Source organism: Diceros bicornis, chromosome 19 (genome assembly GCF_020826845.1).
Source record: "Diceros bicornis minor isolate mBicDic1 chromosome 19, mDicBic1.mat.cur, whole genome shotgun sequence".
NCBI classification, from domain to species: Eukaryota; Metazoa; Chordata; class Mammalia; order Perissodactyla; family Rhinocerotidae; genus Diceros; species Diceros bicornis.
The window spans coordinates 12,178,235-12,199,764 of record NC_080758.1 but is presented as its reverse complement, the minus strand read 5'-3'; the positions used below and the strand labels follow the sequence as shown (position 1 = coordinate 12,199,764).

Below are 21,530 nucleotides of genomic sequence, written 5' to 3'. Positions count from 1 at the left end.
AAGAGTTGGAGACCAGTTTTACTCAAAGAATTCCTGTTCTCTATTTCGCAGGCTCTTCAGCTGCATATCCTGGCAGATAGAGTCTAACAACTTTGGCTAATGAGACAGCCTTGGAGCCCTACGAATAGGAGTGTCCTTCCTTAACATTCCTTTTCTGCTATGAGGCACATTGAAAATAACCTACATAGCTAATACCTAGTATTCTGGGACATTCAGTAAAGACTTAAAAAACCGCTACTAGGAGTTTGCAGTTTTGTGGTCAGTTTTAGTTTCTTGAGAATAAGAACTGTAATTGGTGTGTATTTAGGTATCGCGCACATGGAAATTAAGATGATGGTTCTTATAATTTGGTCAGGAATGTCAAGGTTTTCGCTGTCTCTTGAATGTTTGGGTAACTGCAGGTCGATGAATGCCAGTGCTTGTATTAGGACTTACAGCAGACATTGTTGATTGCCTACCAAGTGTCATTTCCCCCTTCTTTCTAGAAAATAGAACCCTAATTTTGATCAGTTATCTTGCCACAGTGTTCTCAAGGAAGATGGGACCCTCCAAGTCAAGATTGGTCTTCACTCTCAAGATAATTCCACTCTCCTTTGCCAATGATTGGTTGAGAGGGGTGGAGGCAGCAAGGCAATGTGAAACCTAGTTCTGGCCAGTGAGACCAAGGGGAAGTGTGCTGGGTGGTGAGTTTTGGAAAATTCTTTCTCTCTGATAAAGAGTAATTTCCCCTTCCTTTGGTGCTGTTGTATGAGGATGTGATGCCTGGAGCACTGGTAGCTCTGTTGCAATCACTGTGGCTCAAAGACAAAAGCCAGAATGCTAAGGATTGCCAAGGAGACTGATGGGAAGCCCAGATTCTTGACTGCAGTGTTGTTTTGTGGCATTGATTGTCCTGGAGCTCCCTATCTCAGAGCTGCCTGTCATATGAGATAATAAACATCTGTTGTTCAAGACGTTTTTAGTCAGGTGTTCTTTTACTTGCAGCTAAAAACATCTTAACTGATATAGGACTCTTTCCATTCAAGGGACAAAGTCAATTCAAATTGATTCAAAGAAAACAGATTGGTGGGGGTGGAGTTGCACACCCATTGGCTCATCTAACCGAAAACACTCCACGTGGTGCTAGCTTCAGACTTAGCTTTGCTGACTGTTTTTCTCCATTTCTCGACAGTGCTTCCCTTTGTTTGGGCTTCACTCAGGCAGGCTCTCTCCATGTGGTAAGCCTTTCCAGCTTCAGGCTTACTGTCCTTACAGTAGCAATCACAGCGGGAACGGTGGCCTCCTCTTTTCCCTGGTTCCACCAGAAGTTGTAGGATGACCACGTGGCCACCCCAGAACTGGGCATGGGATGGAATGATGCTGAGGGTCGGCCAAGGTTCTCCATCCACAAGGTTCATGTCTTCACTGATGTTGCAGAAATAACTGTAGCCTGTACAGCCAGGTCTTGGGAGGGGTGATGGAAGTAAGTCTTGCTTTCCATACTTACTTGCTAACTCAGGTGATTGGAATGCTAAGAGCACTTCCAGAGAGAGTGCTGGGGTCCAGAAAGTATTTATTATTATATTAGAAGACATTTGATTAGAATTTAGAAATGCTGACAAAGCTATCAAAATAGTTCTCTATTTCATAAAGCTATGTAAATTAGGGAATAATTTTTCTCCTACTGCAGCAAAGTGCAACAAAATACTGAGATATCCACCATTTCAAGAATTTCCAACTTTTGTGCCGAAAAAGAATCTAAATGAAGCTGCCAGAGAAAATGGGGTTTTCATTCTTTCAGGGATAAATTTTCCTAGCCTCCCTCTTCTAGCCAGAAGTTACTTTTTAGTCTGCAGTCATTTAGAGACGTTATTGGTCTTTTGTGTTATAGTGAAGCATTCAGAGTTCCTAAGAAATTGTTGGTATAGAAAACGACTATCTGCACTTGAAATGCACATTTCCCTTCTATTTTATTGTATTTTCAAGACTTTTTTCAATCTTTGTAAGAACATAGTATCAACATGAAGTTCTAAAGATAGTTCCTTGGCTCTTGTTCAAAGCTTTCAAATACTTTCTATACTTAAGGGATTCTGTAGTTTGGGCCTTTTTTAAAAAAATATGTTTTTTGCACAGCTATATGGAAAAAGAAAAATCCTTTTCGTTGACAACTTCAACTGTTTTTACCATGCTTCATTCTCTTCCAAACCATGTGTAGACATATACATATCAGTTAAATAACTTTACTTGGTTGGTGTTTATATCATTTTTTTGTGTTCTTTCCTTTTTACCATTCTTTGTCTATATTAGTTAAGTTCACATATTTATTTTTATTAGCCATATAGTGCTGATTCACTGTTTATATATTTTGGGCTGAAATTTATAAGGAATGAAAATGAAATAACTGTACTGCCCTCTATCTTCTGTTGTATATAGCAAAAACAGGAGTTTGTTTTTCACAATCATACTTTATCTTAGAGTGAGGAAAGGCCAGAATGGGGTTAAGTAAGGGCTGGAAATTTGACTTTCAAATGCCAAGGTTTAGCCTGAATACTGCTGACAGTTAGAAAAACCATGTTTTAACTTGTAACTAAATTTGATTAAATCGTTGAATAAATAGGATACATGAAAGTGCTCCCCTGTCATAACCTTCCTGACTGTGCTTTTAGTTATAGTAATTGCTTCTTGTTTTGACTAAAGGATTTTAATGTTTTTTAAGATTAGTACTCTTTTTGTTGATGGGGGTTTTGAGTGGAAGATGAGAAATCACTCAGTTCCTGAGTTATTGACTAAAGATAATTCTAGAAAAAGCAGATACAGTAATTATATTCTAATTATACTAAAGTTCTAAAAAAAATTTTTTTTTTGTGAGGAAGATCGGCCCTGAGCTAACATCTGCCAATCCTCCTCTTTTTGCTGAGGAAGACTGGCCCTGGGCTAACATCCATGCCCATCTTCCTCCACTTTATATGGGACGCTGCCACAGCATGGCTTAACAAGCAGTGCGTCGGTGCGCGCCTGGGATCCGAAACGGCGAACCCTGGGCTGCCACAGCGGAATGCGCGCGCTTAACCACTTGCATCACCAGGCCAGCCCCCTAAAAACTTTTTTTTTAAAGAAAACTTAGAGAATCCTAACTGTAACTGTAACGGCTTTCATTACTTTTTAGACTATTAGAATCTAATCCTGACACAGCTTAAAATGTCCCATGGGTAGCTGTCTCCCTGAATCTTAGGTGCTTTGATTTTTAGAGGAGAAATAGGTATTCATTTGTTGGTATTAGAGTAGCAGTCTTAGAGGCAGAGGCCAAAATTTGTTGTCAAATTGACAAAATGATCACATTAGACTAAGGATTTTCCAGGCTGTTGCATTCCAAGGATGAGTGCTAGCACACTTAGCCTTTGTGTTTCTGGAAACATGGATCAGAGGTGACAATTTATTCTAGAAAAGTCTTGTTGCTGTTTTGCTGCCGTTAGCTTAATGTGTGCTCTGAATGTAATAGCTTCCTGCTTTGCCTGGAGTCTTGCTTTGGCTTTCCTAGTTTTGTGGTCATCTTCTCTTGGCTCAGCATTTTATCATCTTTAAGTTGTATTTTATACTTAAATCATCCGGATAATGCCAGAATAATCAGGCAGTCTAAATTTTACAAGAAGAAAGGCTGTTAAAGAATTACATTCTGAAACTGCCTGTGTTTGGGCTGATTTCTATAAATTTCCTCTTAGACCACATAAATGTTCTCTACGGATTAGAAAGGAATAACATTCCTCTGGAAAAGTAAGCTGTTTTAGAAACAAAACACATAAACAGCCTTTCCCCAGAAAACAGACAGACAACCCTGAGCTGCTGACTCCCATCTTACTGGCGGGTCTTCTGTCTTTTAGAGTATCTTTGGAGTACCTGCTTTAGGTAGCAGAATCAAGGACTGCATTTTCAAAATTACCTTATTATGTAGTATAACTTGATTCTATAATTACAGCTAACAAAACATGCCAACGATATTTTAAAGTATTTTCAAAAAAATCATTTGTAGTTAAAAAAATTGTTACATAACTAATTATATTCCTCCTTGCCCCATGCTGTGGTAGCAAACCTGTCTCCTCATGATGATCAGGGTCAGTCATCCCTGTCAGTGTGGTAGCCTGTTTCTAGGCCTGCTGGTCTGTCAGCACCAAGAGCCCAAAGTGACTGGGCAGCAGCCAGTGTAACTCTTACTATGTGAACCCTGGCGGAAGTGTCCCCTTTTGGGAGCAAGGACCTTTTGACCCACTGAGCCTCAAGTTTCAGGCTAAAGAAGCAGAAATTCCCCAAGTAGGAATCCTCACTCCCAAAAGAGTCCCTGAGAGTGATGTTGAGTGGGACCACTGCTACTTCTGCCTGTTGTGTGCTGTACCTATGCTTACCCATTGGGGTGTACCACCCACTAACAGCCGTTGGTTTAAGGAGTATTCTGTATCCTGGAGGAGAGCTCCCTTCCTCACAGGATGTCATTTCCAACCTGGTGCGTCAACTCCATCTTCAAGAGGCCATCTTACCACTCTGGCTGGCTGGCAGCTTCTGGCTCGTGTGGTATGTGGTGTAGGGCCATGTGGAGTCCACAGTCACATGCCCACTGCTGCACTTCCTTTGCCATAAAGTGAGTCTCTTGGTTTGACACATTGTTATGTAGCATCCCACTTCGGTGGATCAGACACTTGTGGGCCCTTAGACAGTGGTGCTACCTAAACGACATACCGGCCAGTATACGTGTCAGTCTCAGTCAGAATGAATTCCCTCCCTTTCCAGGATGGAAGGGGTCCTGTGTCATCGAGTTGCCATCGTGTAGCTGGGTGGTCTTCTCAAGGAATGGTACCACATCAGGCCATGAGTGTTCGTCTCTGTGGCTGTCCATTCATACATTCAACAGTGGCAGTAGCTAGAGCAGCCTAGGTGAGAGGCCATTTGTGCTGTTGGGCCCTTGCATAGCTGCCATCATGGCTACTGTGTTCATGAGCCCATTGCACAAATACTGAAGTGGCCGAGGTCGGAGGCTGGCTGAATCATCCATGAACCAAGCTTGGGTTTTTTTCTCTTCTGTCAGCTGGTTATAAAGAACTCCCAGTGAGGCCTTCTGTAGGAGCAGAGGGAGAGGTGTTGATGTAACAGCTGTAGATGACATGGAGGTCTGGGCCACCCATTCATGCAACATACTTGTGCCCTCTAGACCCACACAAGCCTGATTTCTGATGTAACACTCGATCTTAAAACAGATTGCTGCTGGACCCACCTGGCCTTATAACTTGGTATTTATGGCAGCCCAGCTTATGAAGGACAACTCTGGCCACATGGGCACTTGATGTCCTATGCTCAGATGCTCTGTCTCTGCCAGGGCCCAATAGCATGCCAGGAGCTGTTGGCTTTTTTTTTCCTTAGGAGTTTTTTGAGTGGTATATAGTTCTCCGCTGCAAATGGCATGACCTTGCTCCAGAACCCTAGGGATCTGTGCTGAGCCAGCCTCCTACTGGGGCTTGCCGGAGGCGTCACCCAGCATCCCTTTCTACTGAAGATACTCCCAGTACCATGGGGTCTACAGGATCAGATGGCGAAAGCAGCAGAGCTGCTTGAACTGCAGCTGGACGTGCCACAGGGCCCTTTCTTCTGGGCCTCACTCAAAACTGTCAGCCTTTCACAAACCCAATAGATGGGTTGAAGTAGTTTTCTCAAGAGTGGAATATATTGCCTCCAAAACTTGGAGGAGGCCTACCAAGCATTGTGTTTCTTTCTTGGTGGTAGGAGGTGGAGGGTGCAGATCTTGTCTTTTACTTGGAGGGAATGTCCTGGCATGCTCCAGACCACTTGACCTCTAAAAACGTCACAGATGGGCAGACCCCTGAAACTGTCTCTCCTCTGAAGCGTGTGTGTCTTACCAAGACATCTACTTGCCACTTGTTGCTTGTCGTATCAGAATAACATGATGTCAGCAGTACAGTGGACCAGTGTATTGCCCTGTGGAATGTCCGTGTGGTCTAGATCCTTTGGGACTATTTTATGACAGAAAGCAGGAGTTAACATAAGGCTCTTGCCTCGTTTGAGGCCTCTATGTAGTTGTGAAATAGCCTGAAAGCTCTACATTCCAATAGGGAGCTGAGGGCCACTTCTGCAGGCCCAGAATCTACAAGTTGAAAGTGTTTGTCTGCATCTCACCAAGATACCCCTATCCCACATCTCAGAGTCCCACTTCTTCCTTATCAGGGCCTTGATAAGAGAAGACATAGGTGATTTACCTTCTTGAGTTCAGCTTTCTCTCAAGATCTGCCACTCTTGTGGTTAAGTCCCATGCCTGATCTTCACCTCTAGAAGCCCTCCAGCTGCAGGAGATGAGGGTCTGTTTAAATGCTGCCAGGGAGGCCCTCTGACTGGCACCCTTTGCTTTAAGTTGGTGATTGTCTGAGCCTGTCATTTTCTCTTTTCAAAGCATCAGTGGCATTTAGCAACAACCACACAATTCCCCTGTTCTTATAGTTATTATTTCCCCCATACCTCTGACACCAGAGGTATTACATGAGCCACTGCCTCCTGCACCAGTGTCCCCACTCAGTCCCCCACAAGTGAACATCTTAGCTATGCCACTGCTACCCCAGGTGAGAGACTGTCAGTACCTTACCCCCAGGGCTGGAGTCCTCATTGCCGGCCAGTTGCTGAGTTGTCCAACTGCAGAACCCCATCCTTCCAGTTTGCTTCCTGTAACCACTCCACTCCTGGAACCGAGTGTCTTAGGTTGGCTCCCTAAAAGCAGAGTCTGAGACAGGGGTTTGGGGACATGTAATTTACTGAGGGGTGCTCTTTAGGAATAAATCTCAAGGAAGGGAGTAAACTAGACTAGGGAAGAAGAAAGAGCCAAACATTGGGTGTGATCTCAGGTTAAGCCCAGCCTGAGCCTCAGGAGGAGGGCTCTGGGGCAAGAACTCCGACACTTGGTCCCTCCTTAAAGCAAGGGGCTGGGCTTCTGTACCCCCTGTCAGTTAGTCATCGGCTATGAGCTGGTGTAGGGTGCGCACAGCTTCCGTGATGAGGTGCCTCTCGGCAGCTAAGGGCAGTTTTCTGGAGAAGGGGACAGCTGTGAGCGCTTAATAGCCAAGGCGCACAGCAGCTCACACAGATGGGCCCAGTGAAGGGACGGGGCGGGCCTCACAGCATCTACCAGAGAAGGCAGCTGGTAAGCGCTTTACAAAATTAAAAATGCCTGTGCCCTCCCGCCAGCAGTCCCTCCTTCAGGAGTTTTTCCTATGGCTGCCTTCACACCTGTGGAGTGATGTTTTCACTCAGACGGGAATGGCGGTGATAGCTAAAGCCTGGAAAACACCTGAGTGCCCATTACTAGAGGCCGTATTGATGGATAGCACTTTACTACAGTGGAATATACTGCAGCCACTAACAAAACGAAAAGTGTAGGGAAGCTCTATGTGTATTGATATGGAATGGTTTCCAAGATATAGTGGTAAGTTAAAAAAAAGATCAGAAGAATGTGAATACTTACTACCATTTGTCTTAAAAATTATTTTATGTGTACATATATGATTTTAAATATACAGACACTCTCAGAAGAAACATACAGTGTAACCAAGAAACTGGTAGCACTGGTGGCCTCTGGGGAGGAGAAAAGGAAACAGGGATGGGAGGGAGACAAGTTTTCAATGAATACTCTTGTACCTTTTTAGTTTTGTACCATATGCATCTGTTACATAATCAAATAAAAATAAAATAATTCATTTTTAAAATTATTCTGGATCTGCTGTTTACTAGCTAAGTGATGCTGGGCCTTGGGCTCTGTTTCCTTATCTGTAAAATGCAGGTGACAACGCCTTCACTTCATAGGACTGTGGAAATTAAACAGAATAATGCACAGAAATCACTTAGAATAATGCCTGCCTGCTAATAACCAATAACTGTTAGTTGCTGCTATTAATATTATTATCGTCTATATTGTTATAGTTTATTACCTTGTAGAGTAATTATGAGAATGAGGTAAAATAATGTATATTTTATACATTAGCACAGTGCCTGGCACACTGTGTGTGTGCGTGTTTAACACAGTGCAAATAAATATGTGTGTGCATACATATATTTTTTTAGAGGAATTAGGATCATGTTCTACATACTGTTTTGTAACTTGATTATTATTCTTAATACACGATAAGCATTTTTCCTGTAACGTGCGTTATCAGGAACACTCATATTTTACGGTGGTAATGGTAGCCCAGCAGTGCACTCTGGGGGAGAGATGCGTGGGAGCAGTTGGTCGCCGCAGCGCAGATGGACTGCAGCAGTGCAGTCTCCTGTGTCTTTAGCATCATGAGGTCGTAGAATGCACCCATGAGCCAGCCGTCCAGTGTCGCTCGCTGGCCCTGAGCCTTCAGACAAGCTACTTAAACTCTCTGAGCCGTCCTACCTATAGCATTCTAGGATTAGAAGTAATTTAAAGTGACAAATCCTGGGAGAAGGGGCTCAACAAATCATTAATTGCTCCCGATGTTTTGAATTAATCCAGTGGTGTCCTTAATGAGGTGTGTGTGCGAAGATCCATTGGGGGCAAAAGAAAATGTTAGAACTTGCATTTCTATTTGTTTTTCTATCTCACTCTTTTACAATCTCTATCTTTTGTGTATATTTTAAAATATATTAATACGGTAGCAGGGGCCGGCCCGATGGTGCAGCGATTGGGTGTGCGCACATTGGGTGCGCGCACTCCGCTTTGGTGGCCCGGGGTAAGCTTTGGATCCTGTGTGCACGCCGATGCACTGATTGTCAAGCCATGCTGTGGCGGCGTCCCATATAAAGTAGAGGAAGATGGGCACAGATGTTAGCCCAGGGCTGATCTTCCTCAGAAAAAAAAAAAAAAAGGAGGATTGGCATCAGATGTTAGCTCAGGGCTAATCTACCTCACACACACACAAAAAATACAGTAGCAGTTTTTTATAATAATAAATAAAAATTTGTAACTTGAGCGTGCATGCTCAAATTCTTTTTACTGATGAGAGTATACAGAATTGTATCTAGGGCATTATTTCCATCTGGTGGCCAGTTGTGTGTTATAAACTAGTTTCTCCTGTAGTAGAGTAGATTGATTTAACCTAACTTTGAACCTCCATCTCAAAAAGTAAAGGAGTAGTTTAATGCTGTACCATAGTTTAGTTCTAGGACGTCTCAGAAGGATTACTCAAAGAATAATAATAATAGTAGTAGCAGCAGTAGTAGTAGTAATATCACATCGTATTTTACAAAGCTTTCTAGTGCCTCATAAATAATAATGTAGACAAACTTAGGCAGTAGAATAATTACTAATTTTCAAATGTAACTGCTTCACATGTAAATACAAAAGAATTAATCATGGTAAAGTTTGGTATACATTTACAAAAAGAAAGTTGAGGTTTTAGTAGAGCAGAAAAACACCAGCTTTAAAAATGAAATCTGAAACCATGAGAAGAGGTTCACCTTCCCTAGTAATCAGAAATGATTACTGAATGCAGATTGACTGCAGATGCAAGTTAAAACCTTAAAAGTACAATTTATTGCCCATCACATTGGCAGAAATGTTCAAGTCTGGTGATTACCCAGGGTTAATGAGGATGTGGGGACACTGGTGGAGCAGTGGTGTAAATTGGCCCAGCCACTTTGGACAACAATTTGGCAACATTTTCAGAGATAAAAATGTTCGTGCCATTCGTTGTCTCTGGATCTGCCCTAGGGAAACACTTTCACAGAGAGGCACGTACAGGCATGTTTGTTGTAGCACCGCAGTTAGCAGCAAACAGTTGGAGACAGCCATCATTGGGGGAGTAGTCAAAAAATTGTGACTTTTAAAAAAATTAATATATAATTCACATACCATAAACTTCACAATTTTATTTTTTATTTTTTTGTGAGGAAGATCAGCCCTGAGCTAACATCTGTCGCCAATCCTCTTCTTTTTGCTGAGGAAGACTGGCCCTGGGCTAACATCTGTGCCCGTCTTCCTCTACTTTATATGGGACGCCGCCACAGCGTGGCTTGACCAGCAGTGCATTGGTGCACGCCCGGGATCCGAACCCACGAATCCTGGGCCAGTGCAGCAGAGCGCGTGCACTTAACCACTGTGCCATCAGGCCAGCCCCATAAACTTCACAACTTTCAAGTGTACAATTCAGTGCTTTTTAGTATATTCACAGGGTTGTGCAACCATCACCACTAATTCTAGAACATTTTTATCACCCCTAAAAGAAGCCCCATACCATTAACTATCACCTCCAAACCCCTCCTTCCCAGCCCTAGGCAACCATTTCTGTCTCTGTAGATTTGCCTCTTCTGGATATTTTATATAAATGGATCATAAAATATGTGTCTTTTGTGTCCAGCTTCTTTCACTTAGTGTGTTTTCAAGATTCATCCATGTTGCAACGTGTGTCCGTGCTTCAGTCCTTTTTATTGCTGGATAATATTCCATTGTGTGGGTATACAATATTTTGTTTATCCATTCGTCAGTTGGTGGACGTTTGGGTTGTTTCCACCTTTGGGCTATTATAAATAATGCTGTTAATGGACATCTGTGTACAAGTTTCTGTATGAATGCATGTTTTCAGTTCTCTTGGGTAGAATTGCTGGGTCATGTGGTAACTCTGTTAACTTTTTGAGGAATTGCCAAACTATTTTCCCACAATAACTGCACCATTTTACATTCCCACTAGCAATGTATGAGGGTTCCAATTTCTCTATATTTTTGCCTACACTTGTTTTCCATATTTTATTATTATAGCCCTCCTAGTGGATATGAAGAGATATCTCGTTGTGGTTTTGATTTGTGTTTCTCTAATGGCTAATGATGTTGAACATCTTTTCATGTGCTTGTTGGCCATTTATACATCTTCTTTGGAGAAATATCTGTTCAATCTGTGGCATTTTTGTGCTATGCTGTAGAGCTGTTTAAAGGAGTGTGGCAGATCTATATGTAATAATCCCTGACTAGATCTCCAAGACTTAACAGTGAGCAAAATAGCAAGTAGTGGAATGATACGTTACATTCTACAGTACCATAAATTTTATGTCAATACACACAGGTGTGATGTGTGTACATACACACACCCCCAGTACTGTACGGTTAAATATAAATATGTAAGAGGATAGGGAAGGATCTGATAGAATTCCCCAAACTTATGAAGATAGTTGGTTACCTTGGGGCAGGAAGCAAGAATGAGGATGGGAATGGGGGTGGGATCTCATCAAAGGGGACTTTAGTCTTACGTATAACATTTTACGAAGTACTCGTGAACTATTTGGTTAATAAAAAATTGTGGAAAAACTCCTTAAAATGTATACACAGTTTGGGGCCGGCCTGGTGGTGTGGTGGTGAAGTTCATGCGCCCTGCTTTGGCGGCCCGGGGTTCGCAGGTTCGGATCCTGGGCATGGACCAACATGCCACTTGTCAAGCCATGCTGTGGCGGCGTCCCATATAAAGTGGAGGAAGATGGGCACAGATGTTAGGCCAGGGCCAGTCTTCCTCAGTAAAAAGAGGAGGGTTGGCGACGGATGTTAGCTCAGGGCTAATCTTCCTCACACACACAGACAGAAAAATGTATATGCAATTTGTAATTTCCCACCCCCCACCAAAGCCCCAGTAGATAGTTGTATGTCATAGCTGCACATCCTTCTAGTTGCTGTATGTGGGACGCGGCCTCAGCATGGCCAGAGAAGCAGTGCGTCGGTGCACGCCCGGGATCCGAACCCAGGCCGCCAGCAGCAGAGCGCACGCACTTAACCGCTAAGCCACGGGACCGGCCCTGTATACGCAATTTGAAGAGAGAAGAAAAAAGAAGCATTTGGCGAGCTCTAGCTGGAGAGGGATGAGAATCAGTGCTTTCCTGCCCCCTGGCAAGTGAATGTACAACTTCTGTTCTGAAACATGGTCATTGACTCCCTTTATGGCTCATCTCTATTTTGTCTTGGTCTCTTTTTCAAAGTGATTTTATTACTATTTTAATAATATATAACAATTCAAATAGTATAGTTTTATAAAGTTGAAATTACTGTCTTCTCTCTTCACCTCAAACCCCGCCCCCCTTCGCCAAGGCAATTAGTGTTAGTGGAGCTCCTTTTCCTATTACTAAACTTCTATGTTCTAGCATCGTCTCCTCGCCCCCCCAATAGAATGTGTTTCTTCAGCTTTCTCTTGATGGGGAAAAGCTCCTTCCTCTTTAGGGGAGGGGCGGGGAGTCTTTATCTTTAAGTGTCTATGACAGTGATTTTCAGGCTGGCTTTGTATCACCCCCTACCAGAGGTGGAGACTTAGTAGGTCTGGAGTTCTGCTCAGGTGTCTTTATTTTATAAAAAGCTCCCATGGTGATTCTGATGAGCCAATAGGGTTAAGAATCATTTATCTAGTGAGTAGCAGAGCAATCATGAATTGTACCCACAATGCTTCTTGGAGAATTATTTTTGGTAGGTACTTTGAGAGAGTAATGAGCCTGTCGGCTTTATGGAAACATGCCTGAGCTTAGATGGTCTGTTATGTTCCAGAAATTTCACAGAATTTTTACTTTAGGTTATTTTCGGCTTTGGGGTTTTATCTCTAACCAAATACTGTACATAGAGCTGCCATCGAGTCTGAGAAAGCGATCTTGGATTCTTTTTTGAAAATGGTAGGAATGAGTAGTACAGGGCAAACTTAGCTTGTAAGCTTTCTTACAGAATGGGTGGATGTAGCAAAAATGACAGGCATTAAATCCTCTGTGCCACGCAGACTGTCCTTGGGTCTTGTTGTATAAAACTTCCCCCCACCCCGATTTTTGTAGACTTCATTATAGTATGTTGGACTGAGATGCAAGTGTGAAACTTATGTGACTCATAGAACTTCACACTAATTTTTTCTTGTGTTTTCAGACATAAAAGCTGCAGAAATCCATAAAAGTCTTTTAGAGACATAATAATATTCAATTTCTCTAGAATAATAAACCTGAGTAATCTTTCTCATATCTTAAGCTTATGTTAAGCTTTACATTTTCTCTTCTAGGTATTCTCATGGGAGCAGTTATAAAAATTATAGAGTTTAAAAAACTGGCAAATTGGAAGGTAGGTTTGCCAACTGTTCATTTTTTAACATAATTACAATTTTTATCGGTTGTTCTTAATTTTAGTAACACTGATGGTTACGGGGGCTTTCTTATCAGAACTATCAGTGAAGTTTCTGTTGTCCCATTAATTTTGTAACATTCTATTAGATTGGTGTTGATATCTTTACATCTGAGTTTTTTGAAAAAGCATAGATCTCACACTGTTTCAAGTTAGCATGGGAGCATTCAATGTCATGTTTTATTATTTATTTGCATTTTTATCCTCTTAGACTAACCTGCTATATAGGGAGGAAAGGCTCTAATTAGCATTAAACATTAAACAATGTTTATTGCTCCCCATTCCATTTCTGACAGCTGAGGATAATAGAACGTGTTTGTCCAGCCCTGTGGAGCTTACAGAATGCTCTATAAACGGGAGCTCATGTTGTCCTCTTGACAGCCATGTGAGGCGGATTGGGTACCTTCATCACCCTGTTTTTACAGATGAAGAAAGTGACGCTCAGAGAAGTTGGGACATGTCCAGCGTCACAGAACTAGAAAATGGCTGAATTGAGTCACGTGTCCAGACCCTCTGGCCCAATATGTTCTCTGTTTTCCCTCCCGTAACCTGCTGTCCTCAGTTAGTGGATGTTCGTACCCTTGTGTTTACACAACGGTTATTGGATCGTGAGCATCGCCTTGTGGTACGAGGACTCGTTGAAACTCGAATTTCAACTTAAACTCGAGCATCCGTATTGAGCAGAGAGATTGTGTGTTACAAAATTGATTTTGTGGAGGGAAATAAGGTCCGTTTCAAAATATTAAAGAATCATGTGATTAAAATTTTTCACCTTTGAGCCTCTCCTACTTTGACGCAGCTCCTTGGTGCTTGGATTAATTTACCTGTTAAACTGGAGAGTAAAATCTGTGAAATAAATTGCGTAGTCTGACCTAAATCACTTTGAAACTGTTATAAATAATATTCAGGAAATATTGTATGTAGTAAATGAATTCTCAAAATGTATACTGGGCTCTTAATATAGAACTCCCCTCAGCTGGGGCTGGCCGGGCCCCCTGGAGCACATTGTGAATGGTGTCTCTGCCTTCCTACAACTTGCTCAATTTAACCACCCTCCCAGTGGCTCGTGCCTAGGTCGGGCGGTACAGACTGCAACCCTTTCTCTACTCCTGGATAAAGCCTGATGTGCAGATATCACCCGCTAACACATTTTGTTTGATTTGATTTAAAATCAATCGATCAAAATTGGAATTGATTTAAAAAGTATTAGTTTGATTTAAAATTTTTATTAATCTATATAAAATACTGGAAATTTCACATAAAAATCTGAACCTCTAGCTTCTCTTGAAAAAGCAGAAGCTCTCTTAACAGCAGGCCCACATTCTGCCCAGCTGCGATCCGAGGCTCCGAGCGGCAGCTGCTCCCCGGGGGTGCTGTGCGGCCCTGGTGGCCTTTGAGTTGTTGACCCTGCTCTGAGGAGAGGAGGGGAGGTGGTCTTTCACTTTTAGTTTTATATGCTTCAGTGTTATTGAATTTATTTTTCAACAGATGTTACTTTTCAAGTCATTTTAAAATAATAGTGATATATTTAATAGTACAGACAAGTGAACCAAAGTTGGGTGATGAATGTAGTTAAGTGCTTCAAGAGCCATCCAGGCAACCAGTGCTTGACCTCCGAAAGGGCGAGGTTTCTAGGCTGGGATAGTTGGGGCAGGCTTCCTGGAGGAACAGGTGTTTGTGGAAAGCAGGACACCTGTTTGGAAAGTGGGTGCTGCAGGGAGCAACTGAAGATAAGAAAAACAATGAAGGAGCTTGGTGTTTTCTTTCCATGAAGTTCTGTTTTCAAACTGTCTCCCTGGGCCTGCCTTCTACCTGTGTTGTCGTATGTTAATATAGTTCTTTAAATCAACTTGCTTTTTATTTATATACACTTTTGTAGTAGTTTTTTTAAAGAAAAGCTTTTGTGATAAAATACATAACAAAATTTACCATTTTAGCCATTTTTAAGTGTACAGTTGAGTGGCATTAAGTAATTCACAGTGTTGTATAATCATCGTCACTGTCTATTTCCAGAACTTTTTCATCATCCCAAACGGAAACTCTACCCATTAAACAACACCTCCCCATTCTCTCCTCCCCACATTCTATTCTACTTTCTGTTTTTTTTAGTATTTTCTGTTTTTTTTTAGTAGCCCCTATTCTACTTTCTGTCTCTATGAATTTACCTATTCTAGGTACTTCATGTAAATAGAATCAGACAATATTTGTCCTTTTGTGTCTGGCTTATTTTACTTAGCGTGATGTTTTTAAGGTTCATCCATGTTGTAGCGTGTGTCAAAATTTCCTTCCTTTTTATGGCTGAATAATGCTCCATTGGAGGTATATACCACACTTTGTTTATCCATTCATTTTTTGGTGGACCCTTGGGTTGTTTCCACCTTTGGGCTATTGTGAATAATGCTGCTATGAACATTGGTGTACTATATACATTTATTTTAAAGGAAACATTATAATACTGTTTTAAGTGGGAAATCAACGTTTTTTATAAATAAATATGATAAAAACAACGTACTACAGATGCCTGCTGAAACCTCTGAGGTCAGGCCTGTTCTCTCCGTCAGAAAGGGAGATCAGCACATTGGAGAGAGGCTATACACGCCGTAGCACTAGGCTGAGGTGTCTTTGACTTACTTGGGATTGAAAAAAGAATCAGAAGGGGCTGACTCTCGCAGTCTGTGGGTCAGCAGTATTTGACACACCCTGCTCAAGCACCACCTAAAATCACCTCAGGCCATTTTGGGGGAGTTGTTGCCAAAGGGAACCTGGGCCCTTTCTGTAACACTAGTCACTGTAAGGTGCTGTATGCATTTCCTTGGCTGCTGTAACAAATGACCACAAACTGGTGGCTTAAAACAACAGAGATTGATTCTCTCATACTTCTAGAGGCCAGAAATCTGAAATCAAGGTGTTGGCAGGGCCATGCTCCCTCTAGGGAGCAAATCCAGGCTCTAGGGGAGAATCCTTTGCCTTTTCCAGCTTCTGGTAGTCCCAGGCATTCCTTGGCTGGGGCAGCATCACTCCTATCTCTGCCTCCGTCTGTCTTCTCATGGCCCTCTTCTCTGTGTCCTTCTCTGTCTCTTACAAGGACACTCTCATTGAGTTTAGTGCCCACCCTAATCCAGTGTAATCTCATCTGGATTCTTCTCTTAGTTACATCTGCAAAGACCCTATTTTCAAATAAGGTCACATTCTGAGGTTCCAGGTGGACGTGAATTGGGGCTGGAGGACACCGCAACCCACTGCAGTTGGGTTCTCCTTTTTCCCATGGGGGTTTACTTTCTGAAACTCCAAAAGGACCGACATAGTGGTCCCACTGCACAGATCCTGAGGATAGATTGCCCCACAAAACACAGAGATCGGCCCATTTCTTTTCACGTGGTCCCAGTCTGAGTCATGAGTTTGTTATATACACAGTTATTTTAAAACTTCATAAGGCATTTTCAGAAGTCATCATTTGCTTCTATTTTGAGCCTTTTTGAATGTTATTTTAGTCTTTATGGTAACAGCTGTACATTTGTAAGAATACATTTAGTCATTCTTCTGAATAGGGATTTGACAAGAAATCAGACTGTCAAGATTGTGGCATAGAAATTTTCATATGAAAAAGGGCCTCATTTTGTGGTGCTAAATAGACTGTATTACACGTAGTCCTTTTGGGTTTGAGGACCAATATGTATTTTCCTTAAATCCACCAATAATTAGATATATTAATGTAGAAAATGAAATTATTATTTCAGCTCCCTAAAAATGGCCATATTCTAGAAATACCTTTCATAATGGTACTTAATATTTGAATCTGAAAGCATGGCAAGGGGCTCACTTTATTTATAGACATGTCCCAAATCACAAGGGCAATCAGGTGGGGACTATTTCGTTACAGTCAGATTTAGGAAAATGGTGGGCAGAGTTGTCTGTGACAGGCAGAGAACAGGCGGGGCTATTTTCAACATGAGTAGGGTATACTCTTCCTCTAAGTGGATTGTTAGGGCTTACCGTTACATTTTTCCTGGGGGACTCCAATTTGAGGACTTGTTTTTGAAAGTATTTTATTTGAATTGAAATGTTTTCTACGTTGAAATTAATTTTCTTCAGTAAAGAATAAAAAGCATACTACTGTCTGTTTGAAAGTAGTTCATTCTGTTTCTTTTGTTGGTCACCTTTTTTTTTTTTCTGAGTGAGTTGTTGTTTTTTTTTTATTGATGTTTTAATGGTTTCTAACATTGTGAAATTTTGGGTTGTACATTTTTGTTTGTCCATCACCATATATATGACTCCCTTCACCCCTTGTGCCCACCCCCCACCCCCACTGCCCCTGGTAACCACAGTCCAGTTTTCTCTGTCCATGTGTTGGTTTATATTCCACATATGAGTGAAATCATACAGTGTTTGTCTTTCTCTTTCTGGCTTATTTCACTTAACATAATACGCTCCAGGCCCATCCATGTTGTTGCAAATGGGACGATTTTGTCTTTTTTTATGGCTGAGTAGTATTCCATTGTATATATATACTGTTGGTCACCTTTTAAAATCACTTGTCCTCCATTTTTAAATGCAGGGGGATTTTTTGGTTTGTTTTTCTTTTTTGGTCTCTCCTCCTGCTTGGTTTTATCATCTGGTCGTCATTTAAACGTTGTATGTTTCCTCTGGGCCAGGCCCTGAGAGAATTATTACTTTGGCTCTTCATTGATGGATTTATTTCTTAATTACACAAATTCCATGCCTCTGAAAATACCCATTTTATATTTACAGGAAGAAGAAATGTTTCGTCCAAATATGTTTTTCCTCCTGTTGCTTCCACCTATTATATTTGAGTCAGGATATTCATTACACAAGGTGAGACTCAGACACGCATTAGTGTTTTTGGTCTGAATGGCTTCCCCTGTTCATGAGGCGTGTTCCTTCAAAGTGGGGGTGTTAATTTAGCAGTGGAGGCTCTGTGTGTGCATCCTGGGGGTGCGTGGTAAACTGGACTGTACTGTCTGACTTGTGAAGAGGAACAGACAGGATTCCAGGCAGTGTAGCTTATTCAGCTACTATTTTCCATAGAGGGTACTTTGCCTAGGAAGATGGCCGAAGTGAGTTTAAGTGGTGCACGGATGATACGTTGACTCCTCTTATTAGACACAGACTGACACATGTTAAGAGACAGGCTGCATCCTGGGACGACAGGGACACGTGCTCCAGGCCTGTTGACTCTCTCAGCTCACCATATGGGGCCCTTCTCCCTCCTTAGGCTCATCCATCCTTCAGTGTCTCTCCTCTCAGTGCCCTGCCCTGGGCGTCAACTCCTAGCTGATGTTCCCCTTATCCCGTAGTCTCCATTTCTTCCCTCCCTTCTCCCTGGCCCAGCTTCTCCTTACCAGGCTGGAGCCTCATCCTTCCCCTTAGTCTTCTAGCTTCTAGCTCCTTCTGGCCCATTCACCTAGTCCCACAGTTGCTCCACCCATTCTGGGCTCCCCAGCGAGGCCCTGGAGAGTGTCGTCACTGGCTCCTGCCCGGTACTCTTCTTGGCCCTGGCACTTCTGGTCTCTGTCCTCCAGCTTGCAGTGGGACTCTTTCTGCTGGGCAGGGGCTTCTCACTTTTAAGCCAGTTTGTATGTGTGCATGGGTTTTTTCCTTGTCTGTGAGTTTTCTTTAAATATAAATGTTTTTAAGTTTTCAAATAAAAATGTGACAACTTAAAATATCGGTAATACAACAGTTATTTTGTGAATGTGATAAAAAATTATGAAGGTTGGAAGGACTAGAGTTTGGCCTGCCCTTGGAGAGACAAAAAGCCTGAACTTTGGAGCCAGAGAGACCTAGGTCTAATCATACGCTGCCCTCTATGGGTTCCTTTTGAGTAGAGTAGAAATTAAAAACAAAAAATCCCCAAAAACCCTACCTCCCAGGTTGCTTTGAGATTTATACTAGATGAAAGAATGTATGCAAAACACCACCCACCACATTAAATAAATGTTAGTGCCTTGTGTTATTAATATTATTATAGAGCCAACCCTGATGGCCTAGTGGTTAAAGTTTGGTGCTCTCACCAGTTTGGCAGCCCAGGTTTCAGGTTCAGTTCCCCAGGCGCAGAACCACACCACTGGTCTGTCAGTAGCCATGCAGTGGCAGCGGCTCACATAGAAGAACTGGAAGGACATACAACTAAAATATACAACTATGTACTGGGGCTTTGGGGAGGACAAAAAAAAAGAGAGAGAAAGATTGGCAACAGATGTTAGCTCAGAGCAAATTTTTCTCAACAAAAATAAAATAAAATAAAAATAATAATAAAAAATATTATTGTATTATTAATAGCAACTTATTGAACTTGAGAGTTAAATTTGTCAAGAGAATTTTTGTACAAAACATGCATATTAAATTTTTAATTTTCCACCTGGGTACTAAAGCAAAAATATTCTAAGATGTTCAGTCCAGATTTTTTAAAAAGTTTTTATTTTATTGTACATCTATCCAAGAAAAAAGGTGAAAAGGAAGTTTAATGTAAAAAAATTCCCAAGTCTTATGAACCGTTACTGACATCAGATAATTGTTAAAAAGAAAACAAGCACTGAGGAATTGAAGGTCAGTGTCTTTTATTCTTTCATTTTGTAAACAAATCTTAAAAAAATTGATTTGACTTGAACTTTAAAACATGACACTTTGATTATTATATTAGAGTATGTAAAGTTTTTATTTTCTAATTTTTTGGACAGAGGGTAAATAAACTTGTTCAAAATTTGAAGAAGATAATAGTTTCTTAGAAAAACATTTCTTTAAAGCTGGTTTTCCAGCAGAAAATGTGACAATTTATGTGAAAGGGGCCAATGTGAATTGGAAATTCAAATCCAGAGACTTCTGTCCACTTTCTACCCTCCCCTAAAGAAGATAGGAAGTCAACTTTGAATGTTTTATTTTAATAGTCATGTGCCGCATAATGACATTTCAGTCAACAGTGTTTCAGTCAATGACAGACCGCATATACGATGGTGGTCCCATAGGATTAGTACCATATAGCCTAGGTGTGTGGTATGCTATACCATCTACGTTTATGTGAGTACACTCTGTGATGTTTTCACAACGATGAAATCGCCTAATGACGCATTTCTCAGAATGTATCCCCATTGTTAAGTGACATGTGACTGTATTGCTGTATTTGCTGATGTAAGTTTGGACTTGAAATAAAAGTTTCAGTAAGATTATCATCAGTTGATATGTATTAGGTAGATAGCTATTTTCTTTAAATTATTAATATCGGATAAAGATTAGGACATTAATTATGTCAGAGAGAAACAGATAAATTTGCTTTATGTGCAAAGGGAAGTTCGTGTAGTGTGGTAACTTGAATTTGGGTAAATTTTCAATATCTAGATTAATATTAACCAACTACATAGATTAAATCAGAATTAGATTCCTGTAAACAGACCAAGACTTAGTTTAATCTGTTTTTAAATGACAAAGCAGTTCTTTACAAGGAAAAACTCATAGATGAAAGCCTTTTGTTTATTTATTTATTTTATTATTTTTTTTTTTTATAATTTTACTTATTTATTTTTTTCCCCAAAGCCCCAGTAGATAGTTATATGTCATAGCTGCACATCCTTCTAGTTGCTGTATGTGGGGTGCGGCCTCAGCATGGCCGGAGAAGTGGTGCGTCGGTGCGCGCCTGGGATCCGAACCCGGTCCGCCAGCATCGGAGTGCGCGCACTTAACCGCTAAGCCACGGGGCTGGCCCCATCATAGATGAAAGCCTTTTGTTTAGAACAAACAAAATCATTGTGTTTGCCTTGAGTTATTTTAGAGTTCTTTGTGTGCTAAAGATTAATATGCCACACAAAGTAATTGAATGTCAGATTTTGGGTAGCCAAATCAGAATCGCAACGAATGAAGCAAAGAAACTTCCTGAAGGAGATAGGCCTAATGGGGCTGTCGCTGCTGAGCTCAGGACATTCTTTTGAAGTGAGCTTTAAAATATCAGTTCCCGTTGTCTGTGGCTTGACAATTTCTGAGCAAAAAGATGGGATTTCTGGTCCATGCCCACAGTCAGGGATCATCAAGTTTTCCTGGTGTCGGGCTGGCCCCGTGGCTTGGCGGTTAAGTGCTCGCGCTCCGCTGCTGGTGGCCCGGGTTCGGATCCCGGGCGCGCACTGACGCACCGCTTCTCGGGCCATGCTGAGGCCGAGTCCCACATACAACAACTAGAAGGATGTGCAACTACGACATACAACTATCTACTGGGGCTTTGGGGAAAAAGAAATAAATAAATAAAATTATAAAAAAAAAAAAAAAGTTTTCCTGGTGTTGTTCCTAAGTGGAGTCCACAGGATTCTAATAAATAGCTTAATTTTCTTACTTTTATGGAAATTTGAAAGCTATTACCATGCTACTTGGACTCAAATATTTTCTCTTAAGTGCGGTAAAGTATAGGTAGAAATAT

At 41.5% G+C, this 21,530-nt stretch overlaps 1 protein-coding gene across 1 annotated transcript in view; it reads left to right on the top strand.

Annotated features, from left to right (window-relative positions):
* Window positions 1-21,530, top strand: part of SLC9A8 (solute carrier family 9 member A8) — a 71,713-nt gene that overhangs the window by 9,155 nt on the left and 41,028 nt on the right. The window contains exons 4-5 of the mRNA XM_058562492.1: window positions 12,993-13,051; window positions 17,861-17,944. Coding sequence (XP_058418475.1) covers window positions 12,993-13,051; window positions 17,861-17,944 — 143 coding nt within the window. The remainder of the gene's footprint in view (window positions 1-12,992; window positions 13,052-17,860; window positions 17,945-21,530) is intronic.